This window comes from Pelecanus crispus, chromosome 1, assembly GCF_030463565.1.
Source record: "Pelecanus crispus isolate bPelCri1 chromosome 1, bPelCri1.pri, whole genome shotgun sequence".
NCBI lineage: Eukaryota > Metazoa > Chordata > Aves > Pelecaniformes > Pelecanidae > Pelecanus > Pelecanus crispus.
Window position 1 is genome coordinate 80,583,897 of NC_134643.1, and position 16,037 is coordinate 80,599,933.

A 16,037-nucleotide genomic window follows, 5' to 3' on the forward strand; every position below is an offset into this window, starting at 1 on the left:
CCGGTTCCCCGCTTGGCGGGCCATGAGCGGGCTGGGGCGGCAGCGGGAGCTGCAGGAGGCTGCCGCCCTGGAGCGGCGGCGGCAGCGGGAGCTGCAGCGGCAGAGCCGCATCTTCAACGCGCGAGTCCGCACCATAGGGGTGAGGGCGCGGCGGGAAGGGATGGCGCCGGCCCCCGGCCCCCAGGTGTTCTGAGGAGACCGGTCTCAAGCGGGGGGCGACCCTTAGGGCGGGGCAGAGGCGGGGGCGGGAGGCAGCCGGCCCGCCCAACGGCTGCGGGGAGCGCGCGCCTCGTGAGCGTGTGCGGGCGCGCGCGGTTCCAGGTGGCGGGGGGACGCCGCCATGTTGCGTCCTTTGGAGGGCAGGGGCGCTTTTGAGAAGTTGGTGGTGTAAAGCGAGTTGAGAGTCTCTGGGTATCATGAACAGTTGGTGTTGGCAGCCGTCCCTGGGGAGTGTGGGTTTCCGAGGGAGCGTGAGGGGGATTTGTGCCTTCCCTGCTGTAGGGTTCGAGGGCAAGATTTCATTCTTCCTTAACACGAAAAAAAGATCAATGTCTATCTAGGAGTTTAACTTAATCTAGTACGCTTTGCTTTGGGGTAAGCCAGAACCTGCAGAGACAGCTTGCGCAATGTGGCGTTAAATGAATACGTGTTTTTTACCTCTCTGCTCTGCTGATACTTTCCTCATCTGCTTGATTCTGACTAGAAGCGACAATCTGAGGGAGGTTTATTGTTGGAAGGGGTCCTGCAGCTGGTCCCTCTTTTGCATCAGGCAAAATATGACAGATCCATCAGGCCATGTTTACGTGTATGGATTTAATTGATATGTCTCATTTTTCTTGGGGTGGATGTCAGAATGTGAATGCCCTTTAGTCTGTGGGGATGATAGCTTCAGCCTGGTGGGTTTTGTCTAGAGTCATCTATGTAGTTTGCACCCTGAATGTCAGGAAATTATGTTGTATTTTATACCTATTTAAATTTTGCATGCAGTAGTTCATTTAATCTTCCTGTAATGTGTCCAAAGGCCCATGTTAAGACTCCATGTGTGTGCATGGAGGGAGTGTGCTGCGAGGTGAAATAAGTTTAAATTTTGCTTGTAAAGTCTTTTGAGTACTCTATGCTGATGCATATATCATGTATAAGCGCCATAGCATTAACTAGCGTAGAACCAAATTTAGAATTGATGAAAATAACTCCAGTCTGTTGACTTCATTGGACTGGTAGAATTGTAACATATGTCAATTTGATCCGTCTTGTCTCAGGTACTGAAACGTGTCTCATGTCAGTGGAAGGGTATCTTCACTTTATCTCTGACAGCACCTTGGATTTATTCTTGTGACTTACGCAAGAGTCATCTTAGTTGCATAGCAAAAGTAGCAGTTTCCACTTCATGAACAGCACAGGCTGTCCATGTGATACAGCACCCCGACGCATATAGTAGCCAACAATATACTTAAGTGGAAGGAGCCAATAACCTTTTTTAACAGATGTGATGGGTATAGTAAGAGAGTTCAACTTTCTTCATCAGGAAACACATAATTTCTCTGCAAGAAGGCTTTTCTAGAGCCTTAAGAATTAAATGTAAAATGTAAGTTCTCAGCTAATGATAAATCAGCATATCTCCGTGTATTGTACTGAGCAATACTGAACTACGCCATCTGAAGGTCTTTCTCATACTTTCGCAGAACTATCAGGTTTTGATAGATCCATTTACATGAGACAAACATCTAAAATGAAGGCGAGCCCATTGGAGGAATTTTGTAAATATTTGATTAACATCATTCAATGTACCTTATTCATTGGCTGAACAATGACTGCTGACAGAAGGGGCTATTCTTGTGCTTTGAAATTATGCCAAGTCCAAAGCATGAAGAGTCAACAAATCTATACAGAGATATACTATATCAGTATTTCCAATGTGGGTTTAGATTATTTGCTTTCTCCCTCTCACCAGTTTAGCTGAGCGGCTGTCTCTGACAAAATTAAAAAATCAAGGCAGTATTTGACTTGGACACCACAAATCCTTAAGCAGGGATTGAGTAGTTTAAAAATATGGAGATAATATACTGACTGGAAAGCAGAATGGGAACCAGGATTTAAAATTTTTTTTCTTGATTATTACTAGTTTTATTATTACTTTAACTTCTGTATTTGTTTCCTCATCTGAGTAATGGAAAAGTAAGATACTGCTCTTAAAGATAGGTTTAAGAATTTATCCTCAGTAACAAAACAGTTCAGATGAGTAGTCCAAATGAAATACTACTTTCCATTTATATATGAACTATTATACATAAATGGAAGTAAATTAGAAATTAGCTGCTTCAGACTGTTCATAGTAAGGGATTTGTTATTTTAATGCTTGAAAGTTAAACCTGTAGCTTTATGTGACTAGGAATGGTTGTTTTAGGGATGTATTCCTGTCAAGTGAAAGCTGTTAAAATGGTAGAGAGCTGATAGTGTAACTGAATTTGCACACAAGTCAATACATTGACTTAGCTGTATTATTGCCAAAAACTACTAATGGACTCATACTGAAGTTCTCTTAATGTTTCCTATAGTTACATTGAAAGCTTGATTTCCCAAATGAGTTGATGTGTAATGCCCATGACACCACTGGTTTTGGACAATGATACCCTGTAGAATTCTTTACAGTTTCACCCTTGCTTACAGATGTACCTCTTTGCCTGATTGATATAGTCAGTAGTTCTTTACAGCATTAACAATGTGTATTTTCAGCCATGATCTGTTTAGGTCTTTCTGTCTTGATCTGAATAGTTTTTAGGCAAAGAATATCAAAATAGTTTGCCAGATTCTTGAAGAATTGTTGTTTTTTGATAAATCTTTTAAAGATATTAAGTGACTTGACCAGTTTAAAAAAAAAAAAAGTCCAGGTTTCTACCTATTAATTTGCCACCTTCTGTCAACAAATATGGGACCCGATTCTTTTGCCTAAAGTGTAGGTGGCTGCTGCCATTTGGTGATATGCCTTGGGGTATTATGCCTTGCTCAGCTACCACTCTCCAGGGATATGAATATTATGTGTTGTATCTGTCAGCTCATTGCAGATGTCTGCATGTATCTCAAATGGCACCCAATATTCCATTTTGGCAACTACATGAATCCTACTCTCTATCAGATGAGTGGAAAATTTCTTCCCATTCCCCATTATTTCTTCAGTGTACTTTTAGTGAACCATCTATACTTTTTTCAAATCTGAACTATTACAACTTACTGTCATCTTAACTGTCAAAATACTTATCTGCTTTATAAATTAAAGCAGAACAACAAGAAAAAGTAAAAATGCCTGCTATAATGGGGGAAACGTATTCTGTGTAATGCAGCTTAAAATGTTTCTATTTATAGCTCTATATATCATGTAAATGTGGTGTTTTGTTCTGATTCGGTGCAAGAATATACCTATCATTATTAAAACAAAGCAAATAAACAAGAATATTGCTGTTTCTGGATTTTCTTTTTACATTACCTATATTAAATAGTGATGTGTATACACTGTGTTGGTAGTGGTTTTATATCTATCTTGTACAACTGTGAATCAATGTAGCTAGACAAGGTGTCTCTTTAATTGTTCAAACATAGTATCTCTTAAAGAGCTGCTTTTTTTTTGTTGTTTTAATAGGTTGATAAAGAGGCATTGGATACCCAGGTCAAGGATAGGAAAATTCAAGAAGCAGCTGAAAAAGCACGAAATGAAGAACTGGGTATATTCGTAGATACTGTTATATTTATAGATACTGTTATATTTCTGTGAAGAGTTAAATGTAATTTACCATCTGTTTCCTGCTTTCTTTTTCCCTTTGTGTATTCCAAACTGCTACATTTATTTCCAAATGGAGCCTATGTCCTTGAATCTTCCTATATAGCTCTATCTATATAAATCTATCAATCAAGATACATATATATAAGCACAATTGTAGGCTTTTCTCTAAATTCAGACATACAAACAATACTATAATGTGTAGTCCTATTTATAGCATGTTCATACATTTGCATTGGTACAGTATGTGTTTTCCTCAGTATCTTAAGATTTATATTGACATGATTAAACTGGTATACATTTCCTAATAGGCTGGGATTTTCAGTGTTTTCTTTTAATAAATGTCAACAAATAGCATTATTTAGAGACCTGAAGCTATGGGAGCATTTTAAAAAAACTTAATACTGTTCTATTCTCAATAGTAGTGGCAAATTTGTTTGATTGCTTTCTTGTAGAGTAAACCCATGTTCTGTCTGGCCATTTTTCAATAGAATATATGGATTCTATAGATTCCTCGATATATTATTATTGCTAGAAGCATGAGTCATGTACAGCAGAGCTGTAAGTAGAAGCCATTGCTGAGTCAGAACACGTAGCCACACAAATATTTCAGCTGCATCCTCTGACCTCAAAACCTTTTGTGGCCCTTTGTGTTTGGAATGCTTTCCTGTGGTATCATGTGAAAACGTCCCACAGACTGAGCTCTCTGTGGGTTTCAGGAAGAGCTAGAATGGAGCTGCTGACTTCCATGCTGTGCTGCTAAGGCTGCTTGTGATTTTCCTGGCAATTCTGTCAGACTCTGACTCCTAGGAAACTGCCAGAAGCAATGTGTAGTCTGGCAACAGAGGACATGATCTTTTCTTGTGAATTATATTTAAATGGCTAGTTTTGGCTAGGGTTCTTTTGTCATTTGTTTGTTTTTCTTTAAAACTGAATCAATTACAGCATTTTGGTGAAAAGGGCAAGAGCTATTAAGCTCTTTGAAAACTGTTAGTACCAGCCAATTATTTTAGTGCTATGATTAGAAAAATAATTGGGACTATGAAACAACTATCTATATTCCTTTCATTGGGAGCCTGATTTTTGTTTTGTAATAAGCAACTTTAATGTATTTCAGTTGTAACTGTAAACTAAGAGTAAAGGGGAAGAATTGGTATACAGTACATTTCATGTGTTACTGCAAGTTTTAATCAAATGAAACCTCATAGTTCTATAAGTATTTATTATTGTCTTTGTTCCACATGCATATATTTCATTGTAACATTAATAAGAGAATTGACACCTAAAAAAACTGAAAGTATTTTGTAAGTAAGTATTACTAATGTTAGAGTGTTTGCTGGGCTGGTAGTCATAGATCAAATAGTCCTTCCTAAGGTATAAAAGTTTGAAGACACATACGCTATTTATGCCCCTTCAGAATTTTATTTTCTATCTTACATATGCACTTCCATGACACATGCACTTGTAAGAGTTGTATTTTCATTGTGTTCATTTTTCTCTAGCTAATGAAATGAAGCAAAATGACAAGATCATGTGTATGTTAGAAGAACGACAGAAAAATGATATCAGAAACATAAATAAGGCTATCGGTGAATTTCAGAAGAATTTTCAGAAGCCAGAAACAAGACGTGAATTTGACCTGTCTGATCCGCAAGCCCTAAAGAAGGATAGACCTGCTCGACTTTCAGACAGTGATCCTCGATGTACTGTATCTGGCTTGCAGAAGTTTATGGGTGAAGACTTAAACTACAATCAGAGGATGAAATTTCAAAAGGAGCAGTTAAGAGAGTGGTCTCTTCAGCAGCAGAGAGACTGGAAAAATGCATTAGCTGATCAAAAATTTGCAGGTAACAAAAGAAGTTATTATGGTTTTAATCTGCTTTTTCTGAAATTCTGATGTATCTGACAAAAATATGGTATATTGTGTCAGTTTGACATAGCAGTATTTTAGTATATTCAATAATTAAGTTTTAGAAATACTGTAGCAGTTTTTACTTGACAAGCTCTAATGTATTCAATATCTCACTTAAGAAATCTATGTTTAATGACATGTGATGATGGTAGTATTACCTAGGTTTCATTTCTGTTTTACACCCCAAATGAAGTATCAGAGCATTCTGAAAAAACATGTTTTGCATGCTAGGTGGTATGTTTACTTCATCAGGCCAAATTGTCCAATCTTTACTGGTCTAGAGCAGATGAAGTGATACTGGTTTTTCCTTTTCTAGCTTGTCATGAAACATTTTTTCTGCAATACTTAACATACTTTTTCATTTTAACTTTGTCTGACTGTTAAGACAAGACAGGTTACATAATAAACTGATTTCATGAGTCACCTGAAATTCCAAGATGGAAAGCTTCAGTGGTAGGATTGGGCAGTAGTTATGTAATTCAGCTTACTGTATCTGTAGGTGCTCTCTCTCCCTCTGTGTGGCTTACTCATATGGCACATCACGTCCATGAATATTGACTAAATTTAATTTTAATCTAATTTAGATGATCTTTATGACAAGAATAGGATTGAACTTGACCAAAAGACTACGGAGCAACAGCGAAAAGAAGATGAAAACAGGCGTGCTGTTTGTGCAGCTACTAAAGATTTCAATAGAACCCAGGTAAATTAATATTGGGTTAGTTTGTTTTTAAAAAAAGTGGAGACACAGAAGGAAAATAAGATGTGCAAAAGTACAGTGAGTAATGATGTTTTACAGAGGTTTCTTAGCAGCTAGCTTCCAAGGTTGTTTCAGTAATTGGAAGATAGAATTTATTAACTTTTTCCTCTCCAAGGATCTAGCTATCCTCCTCTATCTAGTTACCCTCTGTCAAAATTCTTCCTCCTGGTTCTCAGCTTGCTGGCTAGAGGGCAGCAACAACTCCCCAGTCTCTGAGAGACTTCTAGTCTGTAAACTGGGATACAGCAAAAGCCTCCCATGCTTCCGTCTGGTTTTATATCAGTTGTCAGATAATCTTAGCTGTGTCTGCTTGCTTTTCTTTTTGCTTGTGTGGAAGCATTACTACCAGTAGCTTTTTGCTTTATTGCTTATGTTAATTCCCCACAACTGCTGTTTTTGGCACTTTGGCTGCTTCCTTGGTATTTGTGTACGTGTCTCTTGGTTGTTTACCAAGCATGCTTTGGAACCTATTGAAACATGACATGAGCCTTTCTCTATCCGTCTTAGTACCATTATCTGTCATGCTCCATTTATTTGTCTTACTGCACAGACTGTTTTTTTCCATTCAGCTTATACATACAGCTCAAAGGGCTATGTGGATGCTATTAATTTCGTTAAACTATATTTGCTGTGACTTAGCTTTAAATTTATGTAGTCACATCAAAATAAGCCACATTAAAATTACCTACATCAAGTATGGTGTCTTTTGGTTTAAGTATATAAGCGTGCAAGTCTTTGTGTAAGTGTTGCTTGAACCTTTAAGGGCACATTTGGCATATAATTTTGTTTATAGGTAGCCAAAGGTAATTGAAAAGGCTTTTGCTGCTTGGAGTCATGGCTACTGAATAGTACTTTATATGAATAGCCACAAAAGTACCTTAAGTGGCTGGTGCACTTAGGGTAGCAGTAATATCCCAAATAATTATTGTCATACCAGTTGATCCCACATAAAAATTCCTGAATTTGTGACAGGGTTTGAGGATGGGGTAGGAGGTTTGTGTGTGGTGTGGTTTTTAATGTTTGGGCATATACACTCTACTCAGCAGGTGTGCATATTAAATATGTAAAAAAGTCTTGCTTTGTTTTTTCTAACATAAGGGCATGATAATGGAGGTTGGGGCAACAGTCTCCTCTTAGTTCTTATTGTCCGTTGCTATGTTGTATAGGTTGGAGTTACAGCTTGCAGTTCTTTTTCTTTCTTTCTGAGGTAGGTAGTTAAGTTTACTTTTTTTTTTTATCATGATACTGTTTTCAGCTTTTCCTTTTTTTTTGCTGAATAGTTGAGAAAAGCTCTTCTTTTTCCCTTAAATGATGTGCTGGCACAGTTGCTGCCTTCCTTTATTAAACATGCAAGCCACAGATTTCAGGTTGCCAGGCCTTTCAGTGATGTTGTCTTTAAAAGAAAGCCATGCTACAGAGGGATTTTCTGTACATCTTTTTTCGCAAGAGAGAAAACCAAGGCATTCAGCCTGAGAATGAACTTCACAGAAGAAATCTCTGTATCTGACCTCAGATGCATTGAACAGGAGTCTGCAGCAGTTTCAGCATTCTAAGTAACCAGTTTGAGGACCTTAACATCTTGAGGGTGCAGTCTCACACTGCGTTTTGCTCTACGCACATCTGCTCTACCTGTCAGTGACTGCTAAACGAGTAACTCCCTCTTCCCGTTCCCTAAGTTTCATTCATATTTTTTTTCTGCTGTCTCTCTTGGAGTGCATCTAATGGTCATGAAGCTTCAGGATGTGTTAGATAATTTCTCAAATCCGAAAGAATATGAACTCTGGTCTAGAATGAGTGACTGCTAGATCTGATTGGGAGGAGTGAATGCACAGTCTGAGGTGGCAGTAAAGGAAGGGAAAAAGCAAACCCACCCTTTCTAAGGCAACTCGCAGTTACTGTAATTTGGATAAAGTATAATATGGGAATGCTTCTTCAGAGAAGAAGAAACTTCCTAGAATTTGGCTTTGGATCAATCATTGTCTCCATGGCCATCATCTGTAGTTCTTATGGTTGCCATAGGGGATGTAAAGAATAAGTTTAAAAAAAAAAAAAAACAAACCAACCCCTCAAACTAAAAACAAAATAAAACCCAGCAAGTGGTGTACTCCAGGAGAAATATGTTTTGGTCAGTCTGCTAGTTGGTTAGTAAAGAATCCTAGCAGATGACTGAAGGTATGGTGTCTCTGTTCATCATAGCCTGCCTTCATTGCAGGATTTGATGTTGCTGCCCCTGTGACAGTGGTTCAGCTTCCTCCACTTACCACAACACTGTTGCCAATGACTTTATTGCTGACAGGCTTATTCCTAATGGTTCTTTTTGTTCTTCTGGAATTAATTAGCAGGACAATGAATTGATTATATATTTGGTACCATATTTCCCAGTGGTGAAGTATCCTGTGCTGTAAACATTTTAAGTGTGTGTAGCATCTAGAAAATTAATGCTATCCTTCGTCTCAGATTTTCTCTCACCTAGGTATGTGTTAACCAGAACTGCCAATACTGCTTTTGTCCTTGGTATAAGAGAAGACTTCTACTAGCTTAAACTGGCAGTTTTTCCTGCTGAAATCATTCATGCATAAGTAGTAACCATTTTAATTTGGCAAGCCAGGTAACAGAAATGAAGGCTACCCAGAATCCTGACTAGAATACATATTTTTCACTTCTGTGTGATTCCGTAGCAGAATCTTACTGTTGTAGAAAGAGGTTCCTCGCTAAGGGTGGTAACACTTGGGAATGCCCAATTTAGCAGTACAGTCATAGATATACCGATTGTGAAAGAGTCTTCTTGCTTTATATAGCACAGGACTTGAATCCTCTCCAAGCCACTTTGTACGTAATGCTAAGAAAATGAGAGGATGTGATTACAGAGGATCTCTAATTTAATGACTTCATATTTATAGAGTTGTTAACAATCTTATAAACCTTATGCCTTTAGAATTTATTCCTGGGCATACCACAACAGCTTGATAGTTTTCCTGATAATGCTGTTACTGTGGACATTTGGTGGCATTATTCTGGTTCCTTTTTCACTCAGCATTATGCTGTTAAGAGCCAGCAGCCACTTCAAAGAAATAGCTTTTCAGCTTTGAGTAAATTATGTATTTGTATTAACTGTGGAGCCTTTTTTCACCTGAAATGAAATACCTGAGTGCCTAAATGTAGAAGAACGGTAACTTTTTAACATTCTATGAAGTGTGCTGTGCAAATAGCTTTTATCACTTACATCCTATTCTTGATATTTAGTGTCTGGAATCATCAATATTTCAACATTTTTACCACATTTTCAGGCATGAGGAAACATAGTGCACGTACTGATTTTTAATAGACCTTGCTAAGCAGATGTTCCTAGCTTGAATGTGCTGGATGTGCAATTCTTTACTATGAGATAAGTATCTGTATAATACAGACAAAGGAATTGTATTTACTCTACAGATTAATTACACTTCTTTCACAAGTTCCTAAGACCCTGGATAGGTCACTCTGGTCATCTGTGAGCTCTGTGACATAGTGATAAGGACTTCAGAAGCTGTGCATTCCTTTAGTCCTGTGTTGGCAGCAGTTAGTTCCTCACACACTCGAGACTTGGTGTTATTCTAAGCATATGAAGGCCTGGCCTCGTCATACTTCTATGTGCATTTCTTCTTTTGCTTTATGACTTGAATCAACAGTGAAAGGAAACATTTAGTAGTAGGGAAGATATATAATGTTGGATCACAAATCAACATAAATGAAGGAGCATGTATTTGTGCATCTGTGTGTGGTTTGGTTTTTTTTTTTTTTTTTCCCCCCATGCTACACCAATGAATTATGTTTTGTTAGGGATTTGACTTGATAGGTTAAATGTGATGCATTTTCCAAATTTAAAATCTTGCTTTTGTAGCATCATTAATCATTGCATAGTAGTGCTACATGCATGGCTATGCACAGAGCTGGGAGTTTCCCCAGTAAGGTTCCCAGGCAGCTCAGAAAATTTAGGCTCTCCCTCTGAGAAGGTTAGGGTTACAAGGTCTAAGTGCCTTTTTGCATCTGTTGCTAGATCACAGTGGAATGGCATTAATAAAGTGATCTAAATAAAAATTACATGTTTTAATTTTCAATAATTCTTCATCATAGGCCAGTAATTATATGAGGTCCATCCATAATGACTTTCTGTTAAATGTGATTTACTCTGGAGCATTTTCAGAACTAAAAATAACTTCTCGATTCATAGTATTAATAAGCTAGAAGTGCATACACAAATACTGTGGTTCAGTGTCCCAAAAATATCAGATGATTGAAAATCTTTGGGGTTGTTTTCTTTCTTTTTTCTTGGAAATTGTAATGTCGTAGTTCTTCGCAAGTTATTGTTGACTCTTCTGGAGGAAAAAAAAAAACCTCCAGGGAAACACATTTTGGATTAAAAAAATTGCTTTAAAATTCTGGTAGAAATTGTACTCACTGACTTCAGTGAAATGAAAAAGTGGCCTTTAGTTTCCAACGTATTATTCCATGTTACAATGGCCAGTAATTACTGGGTCTGAAGTTGACGTTTTGCCACTTGAAATTTGATTTGCTTGAGGTTTTTGAATTTGTCTAAAAGTAGACATTTCTTTTCTTGCTCTAGAGTAGAGCGTACGTTCCTGTTAGATGGCTGGTAAGTATTTTTGAATATGAGGTTTTCTGTATCATCTAAGTTGAATTGTGGCTTAGCTAATTTACAATTTCAAAAAAATTAATTTATCTTTTATTAGTTTGTTTGCACATCAAATACTTTTGTTATTTTAATGAAAACCGCAAGGCTGTCTTCAGCCATGGAATTTGTTAATCTAGGATATGGTACTTAGTATTACTTGTTATTTCTTCTTCTGTCCAATCCCGGACAGGTTGTTGTCTGTGTTTGCTTGGAGCAAATAGAAGTCGCTCTTTGGCAGTCTCCAGGCCTGATGCTTGGGAGAACTGCTGTCATCCAAACTCAAAGTCCATAGATATAAATGCAAAGATAAACCCAGGTTAGCAGTCTCCTCCGGTGGCATAGATCACTGTGCTTGCTGAGTTAGGATTCTTCTTCATAACATTTGCAAAGGAACAGGTTCCCACACATTTGTCTAGGTAGTCCTGTCACTCTCAGTTGTTTCTATCTTCTAGTTACTCTGCCTACTAATTTTCAACTTCACCTTATATGCCACAGAAGACTATTTTACCTGCTATGACTTTCTTGATGCATAACCATTTTTTCATTTGTCCTCATCCACTTTATAAAAGCGTGTGTGCCAACCAGTGAGCTACTAATAGGCAAGAAACGTACAGAGCTGTTCTACTTAACTCATAAAGAGAATATTCTCAAGCCAGTGATTTTTGAACAGAGCACAAGACAATCTTGGACAAACTGGAGACATAGGTATGCTGCATATGCAAGAGACAGGTCTGGCAACCTCTGCTCTTTGTGCCCTAGCAAGAAGGAGGTTACCTATCCTCTGTCCAGATGGAAGCCGGCATTGTGCATTGTTCCAGATGGTTTAGTTTACATGTTACAGAAGAATGAGACAGGATTAGAAATGGATGACCCACAGCATTATCGTTCTGCTTCGAATTAGTTTACTTAGTCTAATTCTTCTTCGGAAGGTAATTACTTTAAAGTGAAATCATCATATTTGCTTTTGTTTTGTAAGGAAAAAATATTCTCTGAATAGGTGACTATGACCTTATAGTGGACATTAGGAACAGTGATTTCCACAGGAAATGTATATTATGATTTCTAATACTACAGATATATTCACATAATATGATTTGAGTTTGCATTTTGTATCAGCAAAGGGAACAGATTCAAGGTTGCAACTTCAGGCTTAATACAGGCTTCTCCTGTCTGTTTGTTTTGAATGCTTAACCGTGTTCTCCATGTAGATTTAATAGGTAATATGTATCAAGGCCAGTGATTCAAGATCGTAAATTTTTTTCGTAAATTTCTTCCATATGGTGTCTGGCCTCCAAATATCAACTGGCATTTGCTTGTGGATAAATGTGAAATTATTTTTTATTTAATTCTGGTATTTATTATAAAACAAAACTATTTTTCCCCAAATTACTTGCTGTGTGTGATATGACAACATTCAAGAAATGCATACTGTTAGATTTTTTGATCTTAGCCAACAGGACCATGATCATAATATTTGTATGTGATGTTGTTGACAGCTGTATGCAAGTTGGAAAGAAATCTGTTGTGATGTGCTAACTTTGTTGCATCCCTTAGTTAATATTTTCTCTTGGAAAAACTGTCAGTTCTCTCCTTTCACTGAATTTAGGCTGCTGAACTAGCTGAGAGAAAGAAGTTGGAAAAGTATCAAAACATGAAAGATGACATGAATGAAATTTCCAGCCTCCTTCAAGGAGACTTACTTTCTGAAAACCCTGAACAAGCAGTCAGTTCCTTTGGTAGACACCGTGTGATCACAGACCGATGGAAGGGAATGAATCAGGATCAGCTGATGGCAATCCGGTACTCTCAACAGCAACAAGTTCTGGAGAAACTGGTATTTACGCTTACATGCACATTCTGTATTCCTGGTTGTAATAATATTATAGACAATATGTGTAGAAGCAAATATTATTGTTTGCCCTGCATGTCCTGTTAGAAGACTGTGTTTTCCATTGATCTGAATTGTTCCCAAACTTCAGTCAATCAAACTGAACACAGTGTCTCTGAAGCAGCTGGGAAATGTCATGGAGTGGCAGGAGTGGGCTGGAGCCCTGGAGTTGGGCTGGGAGGATGGCTGCTGTGGAGCCAAGGGGCCTGGGGGATCTTGGCGCATGGTCCGTGGTGGCCCAGCTGAGGAGCAAGGTCCTGCACAGCCCAAAAGCCAGGCTTCATGGTGCAGTTTAGGACTCAAGACCGCATGAGCTGCCTGCAAGGGATGAGCAGGAGCGGGCTGCTCCATAGGGGAAGAAGAGCCAGGACCTGAGGATGAGAGTAGGGCAGGCTGGAGCAGTGTTCTCATGCTCAAGGGTACTCAAGCAAGACAAACAGAGCGGGTCCAGTCATCCTGCTCATGCATATTTCATAGTCTTAAAAGTTCATGAATGCAGTGGAATTTCCTTTCTATCATCCCACACAACTATGAGCCATGCTCTGGGATACATTACAATAGAGAAACTAAATACTGCTAATAATTGCTGCTCTAAAGGTAGATGGAAGTAGGCAGCCAAAATGATGAAATCTACCCTTCCTAGGTACTCATGAGTTACAGGTCTAGGTATTGTGAAGTAGGAAGCTACTTACCTTAATCAGTGCAGAGGCTGGATTCATAACAGCTGATGCATAGCTGTTTAATTTTATTTTTTAATCCCTACAATGCTGTATGCTACACTATGTCTTATCTACTGCTGTTATTAAAGCTGAAGATAGAATTGTCATTTTCCTGGCTCTCCTATGATCCTAAAGTGAACCCATTTGGGTAGTTAATGAAATGAGCCCCACCAAGAAAAGTGAGTTTTTTGCTTGCCTGGTTTCTTGAATCAGTTCAATGTGATGTCAGACAAGAAGTGAGGAAGTGGTAGTATAACAGGGGCAGAGGGAAAAAAACAGTTTGGGTCTACTCATCTGTTGGTGTTGGTGGCTCAGTTATTACAGTGAGTTAGCTGTATTATAAGCCATACTGATGACTACTAACTTCTGACCTCAACAAGTTACAACTCTTGCTAACAAGAACTTTAAAAAAAAAAAAAAAATCTGTTTTGCTGCTCTGCATTTTTAGAGCGCTCTAATATGTCAGAAAGAAATAGTAATGTGCTGATTAACTTCTGCCAGGCAGCAGATCCTAATTTTCTTAGCTTGTGCAGAGGTAGAGTCTGCCTTGCCCCATGGAAAAGGATAGCTTTCTCATCTGCAGTATCTTACTTCTGCCTAATGCATGAGCTCCTGCCCATGCATTAGAAGTGCTTACTTTTTCTCCCTATTTCAAATGCTACCCCTACTGTTCTGTAAAGGCAAGCAAGTTTGTTTGGATGAATTTACCAATCAGACTTTATACATACTGTTTCATCTTTCAACAAAGAGAAAATGAAGCTTTTATTTCCACTGCTGTAGAGACTAAAAGAGGAAGAACGCCGAAGAGATGCTGAATGGGACAGGCAAAGTATACAGGCTGCACGAGCGCAGCTGGTTTTAGAGCGGCATCAACAACGACAGAATCGGGAATGCCGCCAAGCTTTAGATAACGTAAATGCAGAGCTATCTCGGGAGCAGAAATCAAAGTAAGTACCAAAAGAGTTTTCTTCTTTTCAAATAAAACTCTTTACCATTAACACAATAGCTTGGCTTTTAAAGAGATTTTTAACTTGTATTATTTGTTACTTTTTTAATACACTTGTTACAAGGGTTGTTTTTTTTTTAAATATCAACAATTCAGCTTAAGTGTGTTTTTCAGTTCAAAGAGAGGTTATGATTGTTACTGACTTACAGGTATGGATTAGTAGCTGGAATTCTTAAAAGTGTTCCACTGACAACAGAAGGTTTATATAGATAGCAAAATAGAGAATAAATACAATTAACTGTTCAGAAAATGATATTATCAGGTGTAAAACAGTACTTGTTTCTTAAATTTACCTTCGTTTTTTGAAACAAAAAAAGGATGGGTATCCACTGACTTCAGTCAAACTGCCAGTTTCTGATAGCTCAGGGTTAAGCTAATGGCACAAACAGAGCTTTTCCATTATGACAAAACCAGATGATTCTTTAGCTAACCACTGGACATGTCTTGGTGGACAGGTCTTATGTCTGCTCTAATGGGAAAGAAGGAAGATGATATGTGAAGGAAAAAAAAATCAAACCAAGTGATTCAGTCTTTCAGGTTTTGGGTCATTTGGTTTTTTTTTCCTTTTTCTGTCATCATGCATGCATGCATACATTTTGCAAAAGAATTTCCAATACCTGATGCTTTCCTATTATGAAAGCAAAAATTTGGAATTGTGTTAATTTAGTGTTTCACTGTGAGATTTTTGGAAGGTTATTATAGTGTGAAAAAGTTTGCTATATTGCGATGTGGCATACATTTTTGGAGAAAAAGATCTAGTTATATTTAATTCAATTTCTAATAATTCTGAATTTTACGAGAATTTAGGAGTGTTTATGCCTTACAGCTTTTTAGGTTTCTCAGGTTACTTCTATATTATAATGATAAAACATTTACTAACTGCTTTTTTTGTTGGTTTTTTTAATTTATTGCTAGGAACATTTATCTTAAAGAAGAAGCATATTCAAATTTTCCAACAGGCCAGTATTATGCACAGTTTAATACAACTAGCCGATGACATTCTGGATACATCAACCTGAAATATACAGAAGTATGTAGACATATTAAAATTTTTAATTGAGCAATCCCATGTTTTATTATTTTTTATCTGCTCCCTACCCTGTTCAAACAGCATACTCAAACTAAATGACAGTCTGCTAGGCTACATCTGTTCTAAGAGGAGGAAACCACTGTAATAATTTTTTAACTTGATTATTTTTCTAAAAAGTACTAGTAGATTCAATAGTAGGTTGTTTGACTCTTGTGTCTCAAGCTTAACTGTAATATTTACATTATCCATGCTTTCAGAAATCAATTTCTGGAAAGGAA

The 16,037-nt window shown here is 37.8% G+C and overlaps 1 protein-coding gene across 1 annotated transcript; it reads left to right on the forward strand.

The window, feature by feature from the left end:
- Positions 1–22: 22 nt before the first annotated feature.
- RIBC2 (RIB43A domain with coiled-coils 2) lies at positions 23–15,726 on the forward strand. Its single transcript, XM_075727568.1, has 7 exons — positions 23–139; positions 3,635–3,716; positions 5,275–5,619; positions 6,269–6,387; positions 12,723–12,950; positions 14,504–14,670; positions 15,645–15,726. Exons 1-7 carry the CDS (start codon positions 23–25, stop codon positions 15,724–15,726), a joined length of 1,140 nt encoding a protein of 379 aa, XP_075583683.1.
- The last annotated feature ends 311 nt before the right edge of the window (positions 15,727–16,037 follow it).